This window comes from Dreissena polymorpha, chromosome 2, assembly GCF_020536995.1.
Source record: "Dreissena polymorpha isolate Duluth1 chromosome 2, UMN_Dpol_1.0, whole genome shotgun sequence".
NCBI lineage: Eukaryota > Metazoa > Mollusca > Bivalvia > Myida > Dreissenidae > Dreissena > Dreissena polymorpha.
The window spans coordinates 105981605-106007660 of NC_068356.1; the positions used below are offsets into that span (position 1 = coordinate 105981605).

Sequence of the window (26056 nt, forward strand, 5' to 3'; positions counted from 1 at the left end):
AATTTTTCGTTGAAATTGAATGTGTCTGTCTTTTTATTTGTCGTACATCATGTCGACAAAACGCCATTGAACTCAGGCTTATTCAAATTAAAACACTGTTTAGCGTAAAGGTATTGATTTTGATCAAATATGCACTCATGATCGAACCGTTAACATTGAATGATACTTTTGAAAACAACGGGTCCCTAAAGTATTGAATTGTATTTAACATCTACAGCAACGTTTATTGACAGTTTACTCGAACATTTCCAATTGATATTTAACATAAGTGAGAGTATCGTAACTCGGATACTAAATATTACAATTGAGTGTAAATTGCACTGGGAATGATCGCTTTTTATATACATACAGAAATATATCGGGTTTGCACACACAAAAAAGCACAAATACGTTATATGCTTACAGTTCTTTTGGCATATTTAAAGTGTTGAATTTTTGTCATTATCCACACTTTTACCTTTATGTGATTTTAATAATACTATGTGCTTGTAGCTAGTTTAATACTATGTGCTTGAATGTTCATACATTCATAACACGTACAATATTCCTATTTATCTAAGGTTCAACAAATAAAACTTATACTCTGATTTTATCTTGTTTTTTTCTATAACCGTCCACTATTGACAAACATTGTAGAAAACTATACCAAATAAGTTCTCGCATTGGAGTTCGTTTAGTAGGGATTTAACATTGCACAATATAGTGGCGCCGGTACAAACTCTTGCTACTTCGTTGTGTATAGCTTCAAATTCTGAGCATATTTCTTAGAGTAGTTACCAAGAATGGGCCACGTGCGTTTATATATCTTTGAACTGACTTTATAGTACGATATCAAAATACATAGTTGGTTGTATCCGTATTGTTGTTGTTGTTTTTCTTCGATTCAGTTATAGAATACTATTTTAATGTATCTTTTCTGAGTAACGCCGTCTTAGTGTTCAATTCTTTGTTTTTCCTCAATATGCTGAACCAGTTTTGTAACGCCATCACTAGTTATAATGTGGTTATCGTTGTTCTGGTACTTTCATAACATCTTGTCACCTTTGAAAACGTAGCCGACCCGCATGGTAACAGGTGCTTGCTGAACAATAAGAATATAATTGGATTACACGCACTATTGAGGAGATATAAGCGCTGCAGGACCATATAGTAGTGACGGTCAAGTTCATTAACTTTGAACGAACGCAATAATGAAAAGTTTTACACCTACACTGGGGTGCGGGATTACTTTTAACATGTATGTTATACATATTTGACCTTTATTCTACAAATTAAACTCGTTTACGAAATATAAGCATACGGATCTATGTTTGTAACGCTCGCGTTCGACATGTAGTTTATGAGCAGTTATCACATAATTCGTGATAGGTAAAGAAACTGTAACTAAAACCGTTTCGCAATTGTTAAACATAATCTGTCTTCATTAACGTGAACTTAAAATTTAATCATTATGACTAAACACTTTCGATTTCAATATTCCATTCGTCCGAAATCGGAAATATGAGATCAAATATGTCACACTTGTGGACTAATGATGCGGGGAAACATACTTTTATTCAATATTTGAGGATCTTGCAATCAAATATCTACATGTGCATGTTAATGATGTTTACAAGCAATTGCAAGATGGTATTAAAAAGTTGAAGTATGTTAGTGGCTTTCTTTCGAGCAAAGGTGAAGATCATCTGAGTTCAGGGATGCAATAACTGCAGCAGTCAGCAGACAGTGTCACGAGGATATCCGTAAACGACCCGTGTCATAGAAGTGTAAGTGAAATACAACTGACATTTCCAACATCGCTCCTACCTTGAACTCAAACATATATTAATCAACGTTTTAACACTCATAAAAACAATTAACCAATAAATGCATACAGTAGTGTACACCAATATACAGCTTGTATTAGTGAATCGTCATTTAAGTTACTGTTGGTAAGTAATGTACCACGTGGCATTATCATGATGCGTATATTTTGTTGTTGAATGAAACAATACATGTGTTGTTATTATGTTTATTAAATTTATCCGTACGCACACAGACATGGAAGCAATGTTTCTGATTATTGCAGGCTACAATAACATTGCTATTTGGTTTTATTGATTAACGTTACTCACAAATATGTGCAAAAACTATTACACTGACACTGAACACATACACTAACATAACAGATATAGTCCAGTCAATATATCCCCAAAATAGCCATAACCTTAAAAAAAATGCAACAGAAACGAAACCTTTAAATTTACCATCTAGGATCTATTACATATCAAATAAAAAAAATCTAGAACAATCTAAGCAGGGGAAATATTGTAAAAAATGAAAATATTTACTAGGTAAACACTTAATATTTCAGATAGAAATTGCCTGCTACAGCTAAATAGTGTTCAGAAGAGCAGTTTCATTTCAATATTTGAACATAATCCGGTACACAGAAAGTAGCAAATAACATAAAAATATATTCTTTTTCTTATCTGTGCATGTATTTAAAGCGAGATAAATATACATTAAACATTATACAATAATGAAGAAGTGGGTGGGGCAACGAACATAACCTCAATAGGATATATGACTGCCACATTACGTTCATGTTTGACCACAAGTATCAGGCGCATGTAATAAAGTCTTTAACACAAATGTTAAACCAGGTTCTTATAATTCCAAGTCTGAGTCAGAATCGTCTGATTCCCGTCTACATGTTGTGTTAGTGCAACTAACACCCTGGCACTCTGAACATCCAGTTGTACATTCAAGTCCGTTTTTTCTACATGTGCATTTTTTAGAATCGCAATTTCGTTTGCATCTGCATTTAATCATGTTAAGAAGGTTCTCTGGGGCAGGCGGTAAATCTGTTTTCAATGGTAGAAGTCTGTCGTTATTAAGAGCCCAACCCCATTCAGTTGGCAGCAGTCGTGGGTCAGCTCCTATCCACTCCTGGACTTGAAAATATGAGCGCACGCTGTGATACTTAGCCGACCTAGAGGTAGGTGGTAATGTTTGGACCTGCACATGGGTTGTACTTGTCATTACCTTCCGCGTAAATTTCCTGAAGCGTAACATGTCTAACCCTTCCTCATCCAATCCACCATACAGACTAACAAGTATCTTTTCTCCATTGCTTACTATGCTTTCTTCAGTGGACTGTTCTATGAATGTCTCCGCAAGTGTAACAAGATCTGTATCACCCAAAAACTTTTTCAGTGCCGCTCCTTTGCTTATGCCATACATCTGTGAGGTAGTATCACATCCAGTGAGGGCATGTATTACAGGAAGGATATGGGAACAGCTGAGACCTAATACCCGTTTTGTCTTCTGAATATGCCAAACTCGCAATCCCTTGGAGGCTGTAGCACTGGTTGCTGACTTGAAGAATACCGATCTGCTGGGTGAATTAAAATGCAACAGAAGTACAAGTAAATCCGTATCTTCACCAATAATGGTTACATTTGATGTTTCTGCTAATTTGAGAGAAGTTTCTACAATCAGCCGATCAGCATCATGGACAGCGTGAACACAACGATATCCGTGTCCTTCTAATTCTGTTCCCAACATGAAAATAAAATTCTGTTTATTTTCTGGGTTAGACAGGAACTTCTCTTTTCGTGAAGCCAATGGAGTGCATTTTGTAAAGTAGACTTTTGGTCCAACAACACCATGCGTTCGCCTGATATGTGCTGTGTCTTTTGTTGTTGGTCCTGACAGATAACCATCAAACACAATCACTGCATTGGAATACCTTCCAGCTATGTAGCTTATATAGGCTTTACAGATTTCAGCAAATGTCATTCCCAACTTCCACGGCAAATGATGAAGAAGAGATCCACCATCAAGCACATAAGTTAAGTTTACAGTGTCAGATTCTTCACATGCACTACAGTCACCAAGTTTCCATATCGCATCAGCCAGTAAGGACTTTTGAGACTTTCGAATGAGTCCAGTAGTATCAAACAATGCAGATGGTACACTACAAAGCTCATATGAAAATATACTCGGAATGTCATCAGCAAATCTTTGGGCTGCTGTAGATAGTCTTTGAAACAGTAATTGTGGATCAACTTTCACAACGTCATCTGTCTTGGTCCGCGGTGCAGCGTCCAGAGTAACCGCCCTTTTGTTCCGTTTAAATGTGATTTCAAAAGCATCTTGTCCCATCATAGACTGGACAATACCATCCCCAACACTTTTAGCCTTATGCACATTCACGTCTTCTGAGGAGGTTACACCAGTTTCTATATTGTACAAAAGAGGATCCTTACGAAATGGGGTTCTTTCTTCTAGAAAAGACACGAATGTTTGTGTGTCCTTGTAGTCTCTCTCATTGCGAGTTTTCCCAAATTCCTTCTTATGTTGTGGACTGGACTGAAATTCTTTCTCACAGAAAGATTGCATTGCATTGTTCATTTCAACACATGTAGGCATGGATAAAAGCCATTTTGTACGTTGGCTTTCCGACATACCCTTACCACGTGTCATTCCACCTGTAGTTTTTGCACTTCTCATTAGGACTTGCTCAATAACGAGGTCTGGTGACAAGCCTGCCCAATATCTGTCACTTCGTCTCACAACTTGTAAACCATTTTGAAATGCTCGACAAACATTTGGATGGCTTTCGGGAAGTTTCTTCATAGTTTCCAAATAGTGGTATACAGATTTCAAGTATAAGTTGTGTCCTGCTGCAGCAAAATACGGTAACATTTCATGAAGGGACTGCAGACTCAATTCCCAGTTACCAGTTACGCTCAGCAAATACAAACTGTCTATAGATGTCAATTATTTCCAGATACTGGATCCACAATGCTGCTGTTGGGTACACTTTCAGACGAGATTTTGTGTCCAACCAGGATCGAAATAACTTTTCTAAAAGTTCATTGTCATACACATCTTGTGGTAGATTTTTACCAGATACAAGCTTTTCATAGAGGTCAGTCATTGTTTGCATGCTGGGAGACACAGTGTAGCTAATTCCTTCAAATGTACTTTCTTCATTATTGCAGTTTTTTTTACTTGGAGTTGCTGTTGTGTTGTTATTGTCATCAATAGGGTTTTCTACAGAACTAATTATTTCCTCACGCATCAAAAGAATACATAGGGCAGTTGAGGCTAACGAGTGTCCGCAAACAGCTCTTGCAACTGCTTTCCCGCTCATAATGTGTGGCACAGTATTTGGAGCATACACTGTTTCAAACAATTCATTCAATCCTGTGCCTGACATGAGTTGGCCAATGCATCCCAGAAAGCTCATTATGCAGTGAAATCCGCCTAGTCGAACTACCATGTCCTTTAGCAAAGTACCATCATAAGCTTTGGATACAATTGTTACTGCTTTCCAATACAATGGTTGATCAAATGTGACAACCGCGGTTTGCTTGTACTTGTATGCATGGCTGGAAATATACTGAAGCGTTGTGAAAACGCATGACATGTCGTTCGGATCCATATCAATCATAGGTAGCAGGATAACCGATGATTTACCTGGGTGTTCACCTTTACTTATCATCTGCATAAGTCCTGACCATTCGGGTCCAGGTTTTCTGTGTGGCCAAGTGATCTGCGCAAGAAATGAAATTTTGTTGTAAGCATCATATATACGAGTTTTATTCTGTAATGTTGTCTCTGACAATTTCAGTGAAGGCTTTGAATTACATGGTGCTGTGTAATATTGTTTATTTATCCTTCCAATTGACAAGAGATCCTCAGTTGTAATGCGCCTTCTTGTCACTGGTTTATAGCCAAAGTTTCCCGGTGTTACACAGGCAATCATACCCATACCATGAAAGGTATTGTGTTCATCCAAAGTCCGTAGATTATGGTCAACATTGTCACCCACATATTGAATGAACATGTCTTCATGATAGTTTTCAATATTTGTATTGTTTGTAAAAAACTGCACTTGACTCGAACATCTGCACTTCAGAGTAAGACACACAAAATCCAAGGCTATTCAACACATCAATGAGATACCTTGACGCAAAATGATGATGGAGCTGAACAGCCAACCCCAACTGTAATGGAGCTATGATAGTTCTAGGTCGACAAGCTTGCATAATGGCTTGACCTATTGAGCACAATTTTACATCAGAATCCTTCTCCGAAAATATTTCTATTAAAAAGATTAATAAGCTTTCAGGCACAAACTGCTTATTGGCGATATCATCCGGATTTGGATAAACTGATTTGTCACTGTTTACATCCTTGATATCATTTTGAATTAACTTAGCTGCTGTTTTTAAAAGAGTCACTTTTTGGGCCTCGGCATTATCTAACTTTCCTTGTGAATAAAAGTCATGTAATATTGAAGCTGCAGTTCTTGTAAAGGTGACCACATCTACTTTCCCATTAATGTCTGTGATTATAACTGAATCAACAAAATGTTCCTTTAATTTCTGCTTAGTGTATTGTACACCATATGCATGTTCTCCACAGATATTTTTCATTTGGTCAACTAAATCTGTAACTGTTATTTGCTTATCGTCACTTTCTTTTAATGATGAGATCACTTGTTAAAAAGCTAGATGTGCTGCTTCGTTCGTGGGTCTGCCTCGTATTGGTGATGTCATCCTCATAGGTTCGGTAACACTGCGGAAATTTGTTGGCATATCTTTAAATGTTCTAATATTGATGCTACAGGACTGGTGGTAAACTGCATCAACTGCTGGTAGGTCATTTACATATTCTATCTTGCCCCGGAACTTATCAGCCCAATCATCTCCTCTAGCTGAACACAACTCTGTTATAGTTTTTTGAAACTCTAATGTCCTTACTGGAAAAACATCCAAACCGCGTTTTCTGTCATTGTATTTAGCAGAATTACCACAAAATATACAATGTTCTTGAAAATTCAATACATCAGCTTTAGACCTCACAAATCTGGTGTTTGGACTAAGGTTTTCTTTTGTATCGCGAACAATAACATTAGCATTTGTGTACGTCTTTCGACATGCAATGTGAACAAAATTTCCTGGAACAGCCTGAACATTATCCTGTCTCTTCAAGCTAGCATAATTTATTCCACTGCATCCTTTTACTGTAAGTTTAGAGCCTTGGTTGTCTTCAACTGCATGGTGACATATACAGCAAATCATGATATCCATTCTGTAATATAAAGAGGAGACAACTGTTAGGTTTATGTTACACACTTAATGAATTTTTTTTCATTACTGCATTTATTTTTAATAATATATAAACTTTGAACCTGTACACTTGTATTACACCATATTTATAAGTATAATGTTGGTCTGATTCTAGTTTCAAAAAAGGACATGCGTGGTAAAAAGTTATAGTAGATTTCTTCATATTGTTGAACGATAAATTATATTAATTTCATTATTTTTGACACAATAATACTCACATGTCAGGATTTCTACCATTATCCGCAAGACATCAGGTAAATCACTTCCATGTTATTGTCTGAAGTACATAATACGGGCAAAAGCCCGCGAAGCGGGCGTTGACCGTTCATACATATGGGAATTTAGACATAAAATTACATAAGAATACCACATATGGATACGTCTCAAAAAAATTTGCCACGCGACATATATTTTCGCGATGCTATTTATGGCCTTGAACAAATCAAAAACACTTTGACATATGCTAAATCACATGTAAATACATACCTCAGGAAAAGTTATATCAATGACATCATAATTGTGTAGCGAATCGCACTAAATATTCTCGCATTATTTGTTTTTCTTCGCAACCGTTCCAGAATTAAGTCATTACTCAATTATCTCCCCTGAATGCTCTTCTTCAGTGAGTATAAGCCGAAGACTGGTTCACTACATATAGTTACAGTCTTTACCAAACACAATTTAAGTGAACATAACCCGTCTTAAATATATTGCCGAATTTTAGATTTCTGTCGAATTTATTTGCTTTGATCTTTTCGATATCTTAATGTTATTATTATCCAGACAAATCACAAACGCTTGTTAAAAAATTATTTGTTTTAAACATTATAGTTGGCATCTCTATTCTTCCAGTATTCTCGCGGTATTTCAATAACGACACCCTACTGTTTATTTGTCAGAATATGTGACGCATTTTCATTCGCTCTCAAAAAGCATTCTATACATAGATGGTGACGTCACTTCGTTATTGCGAGTAAGACCGGTGTGTACACAATGTCTCAGAAAGACGTTTTACGTGTGATTATGAGCAATATTCTGGTAAGTTGTCGTTGTTATCAACCAGAAACACATTTATTCACAAAATTTAAAGATATTCCGATCTAACTTTTTAGTCTTTTAGCTTTAATTTTTAACGTATTTACACCTCGTCTGCTCGCACTTTACCGATATCCCGAAAGGTTACATATCACTATAATTAGTTTAGGCCTAAAACCACAAAATCCGATACCGTTGGATTTTCGTACTACAATCTTACGTAAAAAATCTTCCAGATTCGAAATCAACAAAAAACAAGACATTTATAAATTGTCTGCATTATTGATCAAATTTTAAGATATTTGTTCGTTTTCCGTTTTTAGAAGCTGTTCTGCGAAGCCGAAGGCAAGAGCTGAGCATCATACAAGCCATTCTATCCAGCAAAACTGACAGTTTTGGTTTACAGAAATCAACAAAGGAGGGATTCCTGATCTATCAATTTTCCAAGCTATACACACAGTTATTATCTGTGGTGATCTTTATTGGTTCTGCTTGTTTACTTGGATGGAACATGTGTGAACTTTTATAGAACTTTGAAAAGTCTATATATGTCTATCTATAAACAAAAATCAGCTATTGTATAATAAGATCAGATGTGCAAACAATGTCAAAGGGTTGTTAAATTAACAATTTGAAGGCAATTATGCTGAAAAAAAAATGGAAGTTCCCATGCAAATTTTGTCTGTATATCGACAAGTGTCTGCCGATAATTGTCAAACTAGTAATACAAAACTTACCACAAGTATGTAAAAGCACTAAGTACCTGTGATCATTTTTAGTAAGATAGTGTAATTCTAAACAGTAGCAAATAGCTTGTTTAGTAAATGCATAATGTAATTAATATGATTTCCGTTCTATTGTGTAATTAATAAATTGGTTGTTACTTGTTAATCCATGATAAATGTTTTATGGCTAGTACAAAACCAGCAATGTTAATTTTGTAAAAGGTAATACAATAACACCACTTAGTAATTTCATATACGTAAATATTCTTGAAATGTAGGTTGATGATTGTGTTTTAGTTTTACTTATTTTGTAACTATTATTTTATGTGCAAATAAATGATGTGAAGTGTTTTGTATCTCCACACAATACCACATACCTTTTTATATATGTACTGTGTTATGTGTTATTTGAATGTTTAAATAAAAAAAAATGGATGATATAACATGATGCATTCTAATATTTGCATTCATATTGTAACTATAGAGCTAAGTGTATGCAGTTTAGACTGTGATTTTAGAATTGCTACAAAATGGCTAGTTTTTTAGTGGCGACAAAATTTAAACTATTCAACAATAGTTTGCGAAAGAAAATTAGAAACCTGCAAGATACCTGTATTTATTAAATATTTTAATTGCGAATCAAGTATGTTGTTATGCTGTTACACATAATTATACATTGATAATAAATAAGAAGACAATTAGTGGTGTTAACGTTTCCCAACAGTAGAAATCATTCTTCTGATGAAGTCAGTGATATACAGACGAAAGCTCCAGGTATGGCTTTCAATACGTAGTGTGTGTTATTTGACAGTCTAAAACTTATTGGATTAAACAAAAATCCTGTCAAATTTGTCAATCAAAATTGATTTGACACATCACATGATTTTGATTATGTTAAATCAGTGTACTGTATGCTAAATGCAACTGCTTTAGCAAGCTGTCAAGTTGAATTGAGACATTTGATGAAACAAACTGTTTCCTGAGTAGGACCAGTACTTAGTGTCTATATGGCGTACCATGACGTCGAAAGTCTGCAAGACCTACTAAGTAGATCGAGAAATGTACTTCGACGTACAATTTTCACCGACCCTTGAGTGTTAGCCAATCAGAAGACACCTTACGTCTGTTGCTTTTAGAGATTTTTGACATTGAACATTATTATTATTATTTATACCGAATTATGCCACAATCGACCGCTTACTCATAGATATTGTGCGTATTTATGAAACATTATTATTAATATAATTTATACCAAATTATGCGACTATCGACCGCTAACTCATAGATATTGTGCGTATTTATTGACCTGGCGTGGCGGAATTAACCTCTGACTTATGCAAGTTATGGTTATCACAAAATACCACCAACGGGGAGTTTATAATACATTATTTATCCCATTAATGCTTGGTAACTGGTTACCGTTGGGAATTTCCAACACAGTAATGCGCTGGACGGTCGTGATACTCCGCCCCGCATGATCATTTCAGACACACAATATGCTGAACAATTTTAATTTTAAAAAGGTAACAATTGAATCTTCTTCAAATTTGTATATAATCTATTTCAATGCATTAAATACTTGAAACTTCTATGTGACGTTATTTTGCCATTCTGATATTTTTATTCATTTTGTCCTCAACTAAAGTTTTAAACATTTATTATGAATAAATCTGAAGGAAAAGCGGCTCAAGAGACTAGTGTTTTTATTGGCTGTTCAGAAAATGTGTACGTAGAAGTACAAACATGTATATATACTTTGAAGTGTATTTTATATTCATGTCGACGTACTTATTGTACTTCGACGTACATTTCTCTTTTTAACGTGTAGGTCTTCTTGACTTTCAACCCAAATGGTACGCCATAGTATGTCTTTAGGGTTATCTAAAGAATGCTCCCACTTAAAGGATCAATACAGAGACCTCCCAGTGACTAAGCCAGTTAGCAGACACTATACCACAAACACCGAACCAGCTATAAATTCATGTGGCTAGAAAACAAAAAAATATATAAGATGCTAGATCTTCAAGCTTGGAACATGTAACTCGTTTTAAGATTGATTTTTTTGGATGCATTACTAAATTATTGCAACAATTATCATATTTTGAACACAATCATGTCCATATATTTATTAATAATACATGGTTATCAAAAAAACTTAAAAAGCTTTTTCCCGTAAATTAGGTAGCACCTATAATCATATTACAAAAAATAGAAATGTTTGTTATGGCAGCAATTTGGTAGAAAGCAAAATGCTTGTTATCATGTCTGGTAATGGACACCGTAAACATGAGTGAATCTGGCTGATGCAAGCATTCATGAAGCTTCCAACATGAAAGCCCAAAGAAGGATGACAACAGAAGACCAATAACTTTAATTAACATGAGCTTTAACAATGATCCATTAATGACAATTTCGTGTATGTATTTTAGATTGCATAGATAACTAGATTGGCAAAAATATATTGGATTCACTAATTTTCTGTCATTTATTTCAAAACCCAGGAAATACTTACAAAAACAGACTGGTCACCAAATGCTTTGTCAATTGTCTGAACATCTGTCACACACCTGCTTGATTCAACTGAAATATAAAGGAAAGGAAAAAAATAAGTATTTTATGTTGTATTGGTAGCTATAGACTTTTTAAGTAATAAGTAAATGAGTAGTCAAGATTGAAATTTTGACACAAAAGCGCTTCCGTACTTGAGTTTTTATGCAGTAGCTGCATTCCCGCGGACAACGTTTCAACCCGAAAATGTGTGTTTAGTGGTGATAATGATTGATATTTTTATAAATGTAACTTATATCTTGTGCGTTTGAAAGAAGACTGCCACTCAAAGCGAAAAAATATTACAAGATAATGTTGTTTAATCTTAAACCGCGAAAACATGTAACATTTGTATTGTTGCACTTTAAATGGCTTAACATACTTGTCGCACAAGAGATATGACCTTTAAATGACAAAAACTCACCCGTAAAGTAGTTTTTTCTAAACAAATCAAGCACGAATCTCATTTAAATCACCAACGACCTTCATCGACGCTGTTGTCATCGTTTACAACCACCGAAAAATCCTCCGAGTTGAAGAGCAGCTTAAGTACGGTGGGGTTTTTGGGACAATTCTTTAATTTATATAATAGGAAGAATAAACTCGATTATTTTCATATTTCCCCTGCTTCGATTTTTCTATATTTTTCATATTTGTTTAATAACTTTATAAGAGCAATAAAAAATGTAAAACAATTTCTGTTGCAATTTTTTTAAGGTCAAACTGTAAAATGACTGGACTAGTCCAGTCAAAATATCCCCAAAATAGCCATCACCTTAAAAAAAATGCAACAGAAACGAAACCTTTAAATTTACCATCTAGGATCTATTACATATCAAATAAAAAAAATCTAGAAAAATCTAAGCAGGGGAAATATTGTAAAAAAATGAAAATATTTACTAGGTAAACACTTAATATTTCAGATAGAAATTGCCTGCTACAGCTAAATAGTGTTCAGAAGAGCAGTTTCATTTCAATATTTGAACATAATCCGGTACACAGAAAGTAGCAAATAACATAAAAATATATTCTTTTGCTATCTGTGCATGTATTTAAAGCGAGATAAATATACATTAAACATTATACAATAATGAAGAAGTGGGTGGGGCTACGAACATAACCTCAATAGGATATATGACTGCCACATTACGTTCATGTTTGACCACAAGTATCAGGCGCATGTAATAAAGTCTTTAACACAAATGTTAAACCAGGTTCTTATAATTCCAAGTCTGAGTCAGAATCGTCTGATTCCCGTCTACATGTTGTGTTAGTGCAACTAACACCCTGGCACTCTGAACATCCAGTTGTACATTCAAGTCCGTTTTTTCTACATGTGCATTTTTTAGAATCGCAATTTCGTTTGCATCTGCATTTAATCATGTTAAGAAGGTTCTCTGGGGCAGGCGGTAAATCTGTTTTCAATGGTAGAAGTCTGTCGTTATTAAGAGCCCAACCCCATTCAGTTGGCAGCAGTCGTGGGTCAGCTCCTATCCACTCCTGGACTTGAAAATATGAGCGCACGCTGTGATACTTAGCCGACCTAGAGGTAGGTGGTAATGTTTGGACCTGCACATGGGTTGTACTTGTCATTACCTTCCGCGTAACTTTCCTGAAGCGTAACATGTCTAACCCTTCCTCATCCAATCCACCATACAGACTAACAAGTATCTTTTCTCCATTGCTTACTATGCTTTCTTCAGTGGACTGTTCTATGAATGTCTCCGCAAGTGTAACAAGATCTGTATCACCCAAAAACCTTTTCAGTGCCGCTCCTTTGCTTATGCCATACATCTGTGAGGTAGTATCACATCCAGTGAGGGCATGTACTACAGGAAGGATATGGGAACAGCTGAGACCTAATACCCGTTTTGTCTTCTGAATATGCCAAACTCGCAATCCCTTGGAGGCTGTAGCACTGGTTGCTGACTTGAAGAATACCGATCTGCTGGGTGAATTAAAATGCAACAGAAGTACAAGTAAATCCGTATCTTCACCAATAATGGTTACATTTGATGTTTCTGCTAATTTGAGAGAAGTTTCTACAATCAGCCGATCAGCATCATGGACAGCGTGAACACAACGATATCCGTGCCCTTCTAATTCTGTTCCCAACATGAAAATAAAATTCTGTTTATTTTCTGGGTTTGACAGGAACTTCTCTTTTCGTGAAGCCAATGGAGTGCATTTTGTAAAGTATACTTTTGGTCCAACAACACCATGCGTTCGCCTGATATGTGCTGTGTCTTTTGTTGTTGGTCCTGACAGATAACCATCAAACACAATCACTGCATTGGAATACCTTCCAGCTATGTAGCTTATATAGGCTTTACAGATTTCAGCAAATGTCATTCCCAACTTCCACGGCAAATGATGAAGAAGAGATCCACCATCAAGCACATAAGTTAAGTTTACAGTGTCAGATTCTTCACATGCACTACAGTCACCAAGTTTCCATATCGCATCAGCCAGTAAGGACTTTTGAGACTTTCGAATGAGTCCAGTAGTATCAAACAATGCAGATGGTACACTACAAGGCTCATATGAAAATATACTCGGAATGTCATCAGCAAATCTTTGGGCTGCTGTAGATAGTCTTTGAAACAGTAATTGTGGATCAACTTTCACAACGTCATCTGTCTTGGTCCGCGGTGCAGCGTCCAGAGTAACCGCCCTTTTGTTCCGTTTAAATGTGATTTCAAAAGCATCTTGTCCCATCATAGACTGGACAATACCATCCCCAACACTTTTAGCCTTATGTACATTCACGTTTTCTGAGGAGGTTACACCAGTTTCTATATTGTACAAAAGAGGATCCTTACGAAATGGGGTTCTTTCTTCTAGAAAAGACACGAATGTTTGTGTGTCCTTGTAGTCTCTCTCATTGCGAGTTTTCCCAAATACCTTCTTATGTTGTGGACTGGACTGAAATTCTTTCTCACAGAAAGATTGCATTGCATTGTTCATTTCAACACATGTAGGCATGGATAAAAGCCATTGTGTACGTTGGCTTTCTGACATACCCTTACCACGTGTCATTCCACCTGTAGTTTTTGCACTTCTCATTAGGACTTGCTCAATAACGAGGTCTGGTGACAAGCCTGCCCAATATCTGTCACTTCGTCTCACAACTTGTAAACCATTTTGAAATACTCGACAAACATTTGGATGGCTTTCGGGAAGTTTCTTCATAGTTTCCAAATAGTGGTATACAGATTTCAAGTATAAGTTGTGTCCTGCTGCAGCAAAATACGGTAACATTTCATGAAGGGACTGCAGACTCAATTGCCAGTTACCAGTACGCTCAGCAAATACAAACTGTCTATAGATGTCAATTATTTCCAGATACTGGATCCACAATGCTGCTGTTGGGTACACTTTCAGACGAGATTTTGTGTCCAACCAGGATCGAAATAACTTTTCTAAAAGTTCATTGTCATACACATCTTGTGGTAGATTTTTACCAGATACAAGCTTTTCATAGAGGTCAGTCATTGTTTGCATGCTGGGAGACACAGTGTAGCTAATTCCTTCAAATGTACTTTCTTCATTATTGCAGTTTTTTTTACTTGGAGTTGCTGTTGTGTTGTTATTGTCATCAATAGGGTTTTCTACAGAACTAATTATTTCCTCACGCATCAAAAGAATACATAGGGCAGTTGAGGCTAACGAGTGTCCGCAAACAGCTCTTGCAACTGCTTTCCCGCTCATAATGTGTGGCACAGTATTTGGAGCATACACTGTTTCAAACAAGTCATTCAATCCTGTGCCTGACATGAGTTGGCCAATGCATCCCAGAAAGCTCATTATGCAGTGAAATCCGCCTAGTCGAACTACCATGTCCTTTAGCAAAGTACCATCATAAGCTTTGGATACAATTGTTACTGCTTTCCAATACAATGGTTGATCAAATGTGACAACCGCGGTTTGCTTGTACTTGTATGCATGGCTGGAAATATACTGAAGCGTTGTGAAAACGCATGACATGTCGTTCGGATCCATATCAATCATAGGTAGCAGGATAACCGATGATTTACCTGGGTGTTCACCTTTACTTATCACCTGCATAAGTCCTGACCATTCGGGTCCAGGTTTCCTGTGTGGCCAAGTGATCTGCGCAAGAAATGAAATTTTGTTGTAAGCATCATATATACGAGTTTTATTCTGTAATGTTGTCTCTGACAATTTCAGTGAAGGCTTTGAATTACATGGTGCTGTGTAATATTGTTTATTTATCCTTCCAATTGACAAGAGATCCTCAGTTGTAATGCGCCTTCTTGTCACTGGTTTATAACCAAAGTTTCCCGGTGTTACACAGGCAATCATACCCATACCATGAAAGGTATTGTGTCCATCCAAAGTCCGTAGATTATGGTCAACATTGTCACCCACATATTGAATGAACATGTCTTCATGATAGTTTTCAATATTTGTATTGTTTGTAAAAAACTGCACTTGACTCGAACATCTGCACTTCAGAGTAAGACACACAAAATCCAAGGCTATTCAACACATCAATGAGATACCTTGACGCAAAATGATGATGGAGCTGAACAGCCAACCCCAACTGTAATGGAGCTATGATAGTTCTAGGTCGACAAGCTTGCATAATGGCTTGACCTATTGAGCACAATTTTACATCAGAATCCTTCTCCGAAAATATTTCTATTAAAAAGATTAATAAGCTTTCAGGCACAAACTGCTTATTGGCGATATCATCCGGATTTGGATAAACTGATTTGTCACTTTTTACATCATTGATATCATTTTGAATTAACTTAGCTGCTGTTTTTAAGAGAGTCACTTTTTGGGCCTCGGCATTATCTAACTTTCCTTGTGAATAGAAGTCATGTAATATTGAAGCTGCAGTTCTTGTAAAGGTGACCACATCTACTTTCCCATTAATGTCTGTGATTATAACTGAATCAACAAAATGTTCCTTTAATTTCTGCTTAGTGTATTGTACACTATATGCATGTTCTCCACAGATATTTTTCATTTGGTCAACTAAATCTGTAACTGTTATTTGCTTATCGTCACTTTCTTTTAATGATGAGATCACTTGTTAAAAAGCTAGATGTGCTGCTTCGTTCGTGGGTCTGCCTCGTATTGGTGATGTCATCCTCATAGGTTCGGTAACACTGCGGAAATGTGTTGGCATATCTTTAAATGTTCTAATATTGATGCTACAGGACTGGTGGTAAACTGCATCAACTGCTGGTAGGTCATTTACATATTCTATCTTGCCCCGGAACTTATCAGCCCAATCATCTCCTCTAGCTGAACACAACTCTGTTATAGATTTTTGAAACTCTAATGTCCTTACTGGAAAAACATCCAAACCGCGTTTTCTGTCATTGTATTTAGCAGAATTACCACAAAATATACAATGTTCTTGAAAATTCAATACATCAGCTTTAGACCTCACAAATCTGGTGTTTGGACTAAGGTTTTCTTTTGTATCGCGAACAATAACATTAGCATTTGTGTACGTCTTTCGACATTTAATGTGAACAAAATTTCCTGGAACAGCCTGAACATTATCCTGTCTCTTCAAGCTAGCATAATTTATTCCACTGCATCCTTTTACTGTAAGTTTAGAGCCTTGGTTGTCTTCAAGTGCATGGTGACATATACAGCAAATCATGATATCCATTCTGTAATATAAAGAGGAGACAACTGTTAGGTTTATGTTACACACTTAATGAATTTTTTTTCATTACTGCATTTATTTTTAATAATATATAAACTTTGAACCTGTACACTTGTATTACACCATATTTATAAGTATAATGTTGGTCTGATTCTAGTTTCAAAAAAGGACATGCGTGGTAAAAAGTTATAGTAGATTTCTTCATATTGTTGAACGATAAATTATATTAATTTCATTATTTTTGACACAATAATACTCACATGTCAGGATTTCTACCATTATCCGCAAGACATCAGGTAAATCACTTCCATGTTATTGTCTGAAGTACATAATACAAAAAATAGAAATGTTTGTTATGGGAGCAATTTGGTAGAAAGCAAAATGCTTGTTATCATGTCTGGTAATGGACACCGTAAACATGAGTGAATCTGGCTGATTCAAGCATTCATGAAAATTCCAACATGAAAGCCCAAAGAAGGATGACAACAGAAGACCAATAACTTTAATTAACATGAGCTTTAACAATGATCCATTAATGACACTTTCGTGTATGCATTTTAGATTGCATAGATAACTAGATTGGCAAAAATATATTGGATTCACTAATTTTCTGTCATTTATTTCAAAACCCAGGAAATACTTACAAAAACAGACTGGTCACCAAATGCTTTGTCAATTGTCTGAACATCTGTCACACACCTGCTTGATTCAACTGAAATATAAAGGAAAGGAAAAAAATAAGTATTTTATGTTGTATTGGTAGCTATAGACTTTTTAAGTAATAAGTAAATGAGTAGAGTCAAAATTGAAATTTTGACACAAAAGCGCTTCCGTACTTGAGTTTTTATGCAGTAGCTGCATTCCCGCGGACAACGTTTCAACCCGAAAATGTGTGTTTAGTGGTGATAATGATTGATTTTTTTATAAATGTAACTTATATCTTGTGCGTTTGAAAGAAGACTGCCACTCAAAGCGAAAAAATATTACAAGATAATGTTGTTTAATCTTAAACCGCGAAAACATGTAACATTTGTATTTTTGCACTTTAAATGGCTTAACATACTTGTCGCACAAGAGATATGACCTTTAAATGACAAAAACTCACCCGAAAAGTAGTTTTTTTCTAAACAAATCAAGCACGAATCTCATTTAAATCACCAACGACCTTCATCGACGCTGTTGTCATCGTTTACAACCACCGAAAAATCCTCCGAGTTGAAGAGCAGCTTAAGTACGGTGGGGTTTTTGGGACAATTCTTTAATTTATATAATAGGAAGAATAAACTCGATTATTTTCATATTTCCCCTGCTTCGATTTTTCTAGATTTTTCATATTTGTTTAATAACTATATAAGAGCAATAAAAAATGTAAAACAATTTCTGTTGCAATTTTTTTAAGGTCAAACTGTAAAATGACTGGACTAATAGCTTGTTCGTGTCTGTTACCAACTTTAAAACATCTTTTTAATAAATACGCATATCGTTTGAAAAACAAATGGTTACATAATCAAGGCTTTCATTATAACTTAACAGGGTTTCCGTAATATACCTTCGTATATTAAAATAGACTACGTCCCTGTGAATTAAGATATATGGCCTAAAATGTTAAGCTTTACACATATTGTTTAATTGCTTTATATTATCAAGTTACATTTCCTTACAAAGTATTTCAGGTGACTGTCTTGCAAAAAAGAAAACAAACGCTTTCAATAAATTGTACATATTTTTTTGACGAAAATGACTCCATCGGTTTGCTTTTAAAATGAAACTTAATAATGGAACGTCAAACTTAACGATGCGCACACACAAGAAACATTATTATTAATTATTATTTATTACGTAAGTTATTAATTTTTACATTAACTTATGCATGTGCTATTCTGTAAACAGAATCCGACAAATTTAGTAAGTAGAAGATTTAAAATACTACTAACTTTTCTTAGATCAACATTTAGCCAGATAATTACCTTCCTGAAAGCATAGCTGTCTGATTCATTTTTGGAATCATCAAGGCGCTGATCGTTCACCATTACAAACTGATTTCTGCTACCATAGGCAGCCGTGTTTAACATTAAATGTCATGAACGCGGTGAGGATGATACACTATTGGACGCTATCATAGTGTTTGTATCCAACTTTGTCACAATGAAAGTGTTCTATTTATTGTAATCTAGTCTATTTTTCTGTGTGTGCGTTAATCATAAAATAGTTCATAATATGATATCGTTTGCCCTACCTGTGTGTGCACTATATGTATGCGTTCTCTATACATGAAGCAACGAGTTGATCTCAAGTAAACAGGATTTACACACTGACTCAACACTGTGACCACAGGTGTACCACGAAATGCATTGAATATAACAAAATATTGTTCTGATCGAAATATTTAATTTGTTTTACTTGTGCTACTAATATATAGATTAACATAAGAAACATAGATACACATACACGATATGATCATTTACGAATATTCAAAGGAAGTTCGCGTTATCTAGAGCTGAAAATGCCAACTAAGTTAATAATGACATAACTAAATTAATTTATCAAATAAAACTGCCAGACGAACAATAGCATACACTTTGAAAATCTAACAATTCAGTAAAAAATGTAATAATAATATTCTACTATACGGCATTTATCATTCAATAACAAGTATTACAGTTTTGTATAAATACTTAGATTGTAAGGAATTTTTTTTCGAGAACGTTTGAAGTCGTTTGCTAAATTTACATATGCAGTTATTAAAGCCAATCATTAACTAGTTAATTGCTTTATAAGATGATATCTTATCTATAGCAGTTAATGCATTTAATTTATTTTTCCCTCTTTGTCGGTTTTCAGAATAAGAAAGACCTGAATTAATTTAAGTCCTAGATAATAAGTTTCTTGATATAAATATGCATGTTGTGTGCGCACAAAACACTGCAAAGCTTAACTGTAGCAAAAACAGATTTTTAAGCCTAGGAGAAGATACAAGTACGAAATGGTTCCAAAATAAAGAGTGATCACAGCCAGTCATAACCAGTCTGAAAGAGTTCACTGCTGAAAAATGTTTGCATTACATTTAGAGTTAAATTTAAAACAAACGAATATCATTTGTCAAGACAAGTTTGCCATTCAATCTTAGTTAATATAATGCTTAATATTCTTAAAGTCGACTCATATGATCCATACGACCCCTTGTTGTAACGACACTCTTTGTTATTTGAAAGTAGTAGTCGTGATATTCGTTGACATTGTTAGTTCATAAAAATAGTTTGTGTTTGAATCCAAACAAGCGCGTTGAAACGTATAGTTAAATTAAGGGATACGAGTACATTTAGATTAAAAGACATTAACTATGAGATGGCAATTTGTTTAAAATAAACAAAATTCATTTTGCAAACTAGCAATATGTTTGCAGACATATTATTTCAACTGAAACAATTATAGTATGCGTTGACAGAAATCAGTTGCGGAACATATTGAAAATACATAAACAGCTATCAACGTTTTTTTCTTCACTCATTTAAGAGCTTATTAAACAATAAGAAAATAATGTATATAATAAGAATTTAATACTGCTCCAGCAGCTGGAGTTTCACTTCTGTATATTGATATAACATTCTCATTTAAATGTAAAATTTGAGTCGATTGCTTTCATATGAAATTGATTTGGGTTTATTTAAGATTTATTAAGATACTTTGAACATAACATGTGAATTATGTCGATGGAAAATTGGATAAGAAAACAATTTACTAAAAATTATGTATGCATTATTCTCTATCGATAATCGTTGTGCGTTTAAGAATTAAGCACGTGCAACCAGGTAAATCAATTTCTAAATGGTTTTGAATGATAAAGAAGCTATGCATTAGAGTTTCCATGAGGTACTTGCACATATATAATAGACAGAGCAGGATTATAGTAATACTGAAAGGAAAGACGAAGAACAGTAGCGGAAGGACACTCGAAAGCGTCAAATATGGTAAGTTTTTTTGCCAGTGAATGTATTATGTGAAACGTATTGACAAGACGATATATGGCTGGACATTAAGAATTATAGTTCAGGTATTCACATATAAAAAGAAAGAAGTAAGTTGAAAACACGGTATATTTCCAAACAGGTGATTCATAAGAAATTCTTAGTGATGCCAATGTTGAACAAAAGGTTTGAACTTCTCAACATGAGTCAAACAAATGTCTAAAAAATAAGGGATCTAAACTAAAGACTACTTGCTTGAAAATATGACCAAATCCTGTACCATTATTAAACAATAATAATGTAGAAGATTGTGTGAAATTTCTGATAATTAATACTTAAAAATGACAATTAAGATGCTGATGCAATTCTGGCAATTGTACAGCTTTTGAGATAAATGATGATTCACTAATGTCTGAATTACAGGTAACAATTCGTCATTTCGCAGGTCGTTGAGGTTTTGTGGTTTTAGTGAATGAGACTTGAGATGCTTTTGAGATTAATTTTAATACGCATTTTGTGAAAGGAAACACGTCTGTATTTGTGTCTTCTTGTTGAAAGTTTTGACCTGTTTAAGTTCGTTTAGTAGAGACGTTCGATAAACAATTTAGCGTCGACTGAACAAATGTGGTTTTCGTTGTTTCGTTACTTTCATAACATCTTGTCGCTTTCGAAGACTTTGGCGACCCGCATGGCAACAATTGCTTGCTGAACCACATGAATATAATTGGATTGCACGCACTGTTGAGTGGATATAAGCGCTGCAGGACCATATAGTAGCGACGGTCAAGCCTTATGCCGTATAAGTCCATAGTGCTGAACACTGTAGCCGGCAGCCAGCAAATGAAGAACGCTGAAATAGTTTAAGATCAAATGTAGTGTGGTGTTTACGCTCAGTTTTTGCTCGTTTAATTCAGCACTATATCAGATTCCTTAAGTTTGAGGTCCAATCAGTTAACGATTATCCTACTGAAACATGAGCTCAGTCGTGTCGAAATTCGTTACAAAGTAAAATATACAACATTTTTGTAATCGACTGACTAAACTTCATGCCAAAGTGATTGATTATTATGTGTTTTCGAAATCATACAATAGCATGGATTTTACATGGTTCATCAAAGGTCAAATAGTAATTATTTACAATAAAAGTTCAATATAAATAAATATAAAAAAGAAACATTTGTCATATGAATTCGCTAAGGTAAATTATATATGTAAGACTAACCATTGGCTAACAAACAATACTATGGCTGAAAAAACTGTTAAAGTGTCAGTTCTGCTTACGGATCGAATATCGTATGAAAATAACTTACAAAGGCATATTATCAAAGTCATCTTTATTGTTTTTATTCTGGCTTTTGGTAGTAAACCCTCGTTCGTGGATTTGTGTCGTAACGGGAAAGTTAATTCTGAAATTGAACACAAATACATTTTAGTCGTATTTAGCAACTTCTTCGTTCACTAGATATACCCTTTGTATGCAGTATGAATCTGAGCAATACACACGTTATAAAATTTAATAGTAAGTGTTGCTTAAGACCGAGCATTCTGGTCGGTCTTACTATATCAGGATGAATCTAAAACACGTTGAAAGACCGTATATACTCGTTTAAAAGTGTAATATCAAAAATGTGTATACAGTGCGGTTAAATGAATACATACTTCATTCGTATATGTGTATACCTTTACACGTACTGTTCATTTCAGTGATTTCCGTGAGATGTCTTCTGTTCCGCCAATGACTCCATACGACAACCGAGATGCCGACATAACAAACGGAGACAGCTAGGAATGGGATGAAGAACACCGATAATCATGGCCTTGTAGGGACGATACCCTGCAATGTTAAAAGTAGAAATATAGTATCGCCGAAAAATCAAAAAATCACATGTAATATTAATTATTATGCACGTTCTTTGTGTTTATTTTCTTCGCAACATTACGTTTTAACTTGATACAGAGATAAAATATCAAAAAGATGAACAGCTGGCATTACAATAACACAATCATAAATGCAACTTTCCAAACAGTGTACCTCCAGTTATTGCCCTTAGCGGGTACCGTACAGCCAGATATCGGTCTACGCTCATTCCGATGAGAAGGTTGTTGGGCACAGTAAGGACCACAAACGTAGAATAGTGCCAAATGCGGCACATGACGTCACCCAAGAACCAATCCCCTCGCAGAATACCGTAGAACATTCCCTCGAAAAATCCGCATACTATGCCGACACAAAGGTCTGAAATACCAACATTACTAGAAAGACCAATATTTAATTTCAGAAGAACACCAGTAGTATAAGTGTCAATATTATCAGTCAGCGATCAGTGTTTTTATTTATTACTTTTAGTGTGTTTTGCTGTTTATCATTTTTGTGATTGTTTTGTAACAATATGTTAATGGAAACGGTTGGTATTTCTAATAAGTTGTAAACACATTGGCAATATTTAATTACATCAATCTTAACTGAAATCAACAATCACTTATCATGTAAATGCTTAGTATTTTAAATATGATGTAAATTAAATGGAAATGCAACTGTTGTTTTATATTCTGAACATAGGAATCTATGTAAAAAAGTAAGTTACCAGCAATGGCAAGATGGAATATGAAGAAGTGAAGCCTGTTGTTGTCTTTCTGTCGGGCTATGATGAAGATGACCAGACCGTTGAGTGAGATGATGACTGCCGCCATCAGCAGACATGCCACTGAGATGGCATCATACGACCACTGCAAACGAAAAACGTTTAATACAATAGCCATTATTTAAATAATAAATAGCATGCATGTTTTGGCAATTATCCGCATCTTAGTTATCTATTCATTTAAAAGACATTCGAAGTCCAACACAACGAAATACCGCTCAAAATTGTGATAACCATTTACAGCTGCTTTGGTAATACATCAACATGTAAAAAGGGTCGATGAGTTTCAATTCACAATTTGTAATAAATTGTGCGGATAAGTTTTATTTTGGAATTACACCACTCACAAATTAACATATATTTTGTTCAGTATTTTTATTGTGCATAAGCCGACAAATGGTTGTTTAAAGGGAACGTAAACAAGATTGACAATAAAAGAACATATGAAAACTTAACTTTTTTTCAAGTAATGTAATATATCAGTCCTAAATCTTTTAATCAATATAAACCATTAATTGTAAAAAAATACGGTATTTTTGAACTTCTCTTTTCTGTTTCAATCTGGTTGACTGTCCCTTTAAATGGTATATGGTAAAAGTATGCCATGCAATTTCCTCGTAAAAATGTTATCTTGGCGTTTGCAGAACCCAGAAACAGTCATAGTTCGTAAATGCGCACACAACTGAAAGCGATACGTCTCAGTTAGCGGTGTTCGCAAAATTAATCAACGTTATAAAGATATCATCACTCATTCAATATGTTGAAAAATAACCAGTTCAAGGGAAATGAAGGCGTTTAATAAAACCTGCCGTTGGATATTATAATGGTGTAACAATTTCTGTGACATATTGTTTAAATGATTGTAACTATAATAACAATTAAGTTCATATGATCATAACGAATCTTTGTTGTTTGCTTAGGGGAAAAAAAATTCAAAGGAAGAGCATCTTGAGAATTTATTACAATTTAAAATCGCATAATATTCTGTCGATAAGCATGACATGTTTTACGGTTTATTTATTTGCATTTTCAGTAATACATTCTTATGACAAAACAATAATGGTATGAACAAATATACGCAGTGAGATGAGTTAATTGTATGTAACGATAATGCGACAATACGGCGATAATCTAAAAATCTATAAATTATATAAATATAACACAAATCTAAAGAAAATATAACAAAAACAATCGCAGGTAATCGAGTGTATACTCTATAAATCGTTTTTACAAATGAAAAACAACGAGAAGTCATAGAGTTCTCCTAGTACAGCAGCATTTGTTGTTCGTTGAAAAACTTAAATTTATCCCATCTTCGCCGCGACATTAACGGTATACTACTCCATGGAATAGAATAGCCTCTATCCGACCTTGTTGAATAAACCTGTTGCGTGCACGGACAAATGACGTCATTAATAAACAAACAATCTTTCGCTGTGTTTCATTGCTTTTGAAGTTTCCAAACATGCCACATGTGTTTGTTATTACTCTTGTAAGTAAAAATGCAATGGGATAAATAGAATACTAGGATTAGCATTGAATACAGAGAAGTTTATTTTGCTTGGCTCGAACACCGAAAGCGCTCGCCAAGGCTCGCGCTCCCGGCGTGCAAAGCCTCGCAACATAAACTTCTCTCTATTCAACGACTACCTAGTATTATCCATGTCTTTTTTTGCAGAATAAGTAATGCCAAGTATCAACACATTGCATATCATTATTTCCACATACTTCGCAGCCATACGTGCCAATTGGTATTGCCATTGAGTCGAAAACTGACAATTCAGTTTTAACATCTTATTTGTTCTGCTGACAAATAGATAAAGTGATTCTATTCTTTGAGAGACTGCTCATTTCGTGTTTTAACTGCACGTCCAAGTGAACCGTTAAAGAAAAATGTAACACCTAATACGTGAAATAATCAACAGTCTAAAGAGCGTCACCATTGATGGTCCCAATGAATATTTCTATTTTAATACTTTTTACTAAAAATATCATATAATTACACAATGTCATGTCCTCGACAGTTATGTTGAGACCCCATCTCTGTGAATAATCATGAATACATTTCTCAGACTAGACCTCTGGGAAATAAATCAATATCACCGGCAAACATCAACATTAACATATATAACATATCAATATCATGTGTATATAGGTTTTTGAAACTAAAATGTTCACCAATATCATTTTAAACAGAATAAACCAAAGTGGGAAAATGGGTCACCATGCTTTATCACCGATGACACATAAAATAATTCTGAGTGTCTGATTCTTCTGTTCCGTTTTACAAAATGTTAAATGTGTAAATATTGATTTCCGCATATTTAGCATGTTACATCTGATACCTATAGTCACAAGTTTT

General features: G+C 34.9%; 2 protein-coding genes and 2 long non-coding RNA genes across 4 annotated transcripts in view; all 4 read right to left on the reverse strand.

Annotated features, from left to right (window-relative positions):
• Positions 1 to 17799, reverse strand: part of LOC127868379 (uncharacterized) — a 33898-nt gene extending 16099 nt beyond the window's left edge. Inside the window, exon 1 of the long non-coding RNA XR_008044103.1 lies at positions 17732 to 17799. This is a non-coding gene — a long non-coding RNA (uncharacterized LOC127868379). The remainder of the gene's footprint in view (positions 1 to 17731) is intronic.
• On the reverse strand, positions 1503 to 16930 carry LOC127868374 (uncharacterized). Its single transcript, XM_052410091.1, has 2 exons — positions 14339 to 16930; positions 1503 to 4335 (listed from the first exon to the last, which is right to left on the reverse strand). The coding sequence occupies exons 1-2, from the start codon at positions 15839 to 15841 to the stop codon at positions 2650 to 2652; spliced, it is 3189 nt and encodes a 1062-aa protein (XP_052266051.1). The 5' UTR covers positions 15842 to 16930; the 3' UTR covers positions 1503 to 2649.
• LOC127868376 (uncharacterized) lies at positions 4473 to 11959 on the reverse strand. The gene is made up of 4 exons (XM_052410094.1): positions 11859 to 11959; positions 11400 to 11467; positions 7346 to 7404; positions 4473 to 7089 (listed from the first exon to the last, which is right to left on the reverse strand). Exon 4 carries the CDS (start codon positions 5837 to 5839, stop codon positions 4724 to 4726), a length of 1116 nt encoding a protein of 371 aa, XP_052266054.1. The 5' UTR covers positions 5840 to 7089; positions 7346 to 7404; positions 11400 to 11467; positions 11859 to 11959; the 3' UTR covers positions 4473 to 4723.
• Positions 17800 to 19670: 1871 nt separating the features above from the next.
• On the reverse strand, positions 19671 to 23773 carry LOC127868380 (uncharacterized). Its single transcript, XR_008044104.1, has 5 exons — positions 23638 to 23773; positions 23085 to 23288; positions 22733 to 22886; positions 22363 to 22458; positions 19671 to 21902 (listed from the first exon to the last, which is right to left on the reverse strand). It is a non-coding gene; the product is annotated as an uncharacterized LOC127868380 (long non-coding RNA).
• Positions 23774 to 26056: the final 2283 nt, after the last annotated feature.

Excerpts from the sequence above, each read along its gene's own strand:
- LOC127868376 (XM_052410094.1), bottom strand. The coding sequence starts at position 5,839 with ATGTTCATTCAATATGTGGGTGACAATGTTGACCATAATCTACGGACT.
- LOC127868374 (XM_052410091.1), bottom strand. The coding sequence starts at position 15,841 with ATGTTCATTCAATATGTGGGTGACAATGTTGACCATAATCTACGGACT. Across the intron at positions 4,336-14,338 it reads CCAGTCCACAACATAAGAAG|GAATTTGGGAAAACTCGCAA; the intron begins GTATTTGGGAAA and ends CAACATAAGAAG.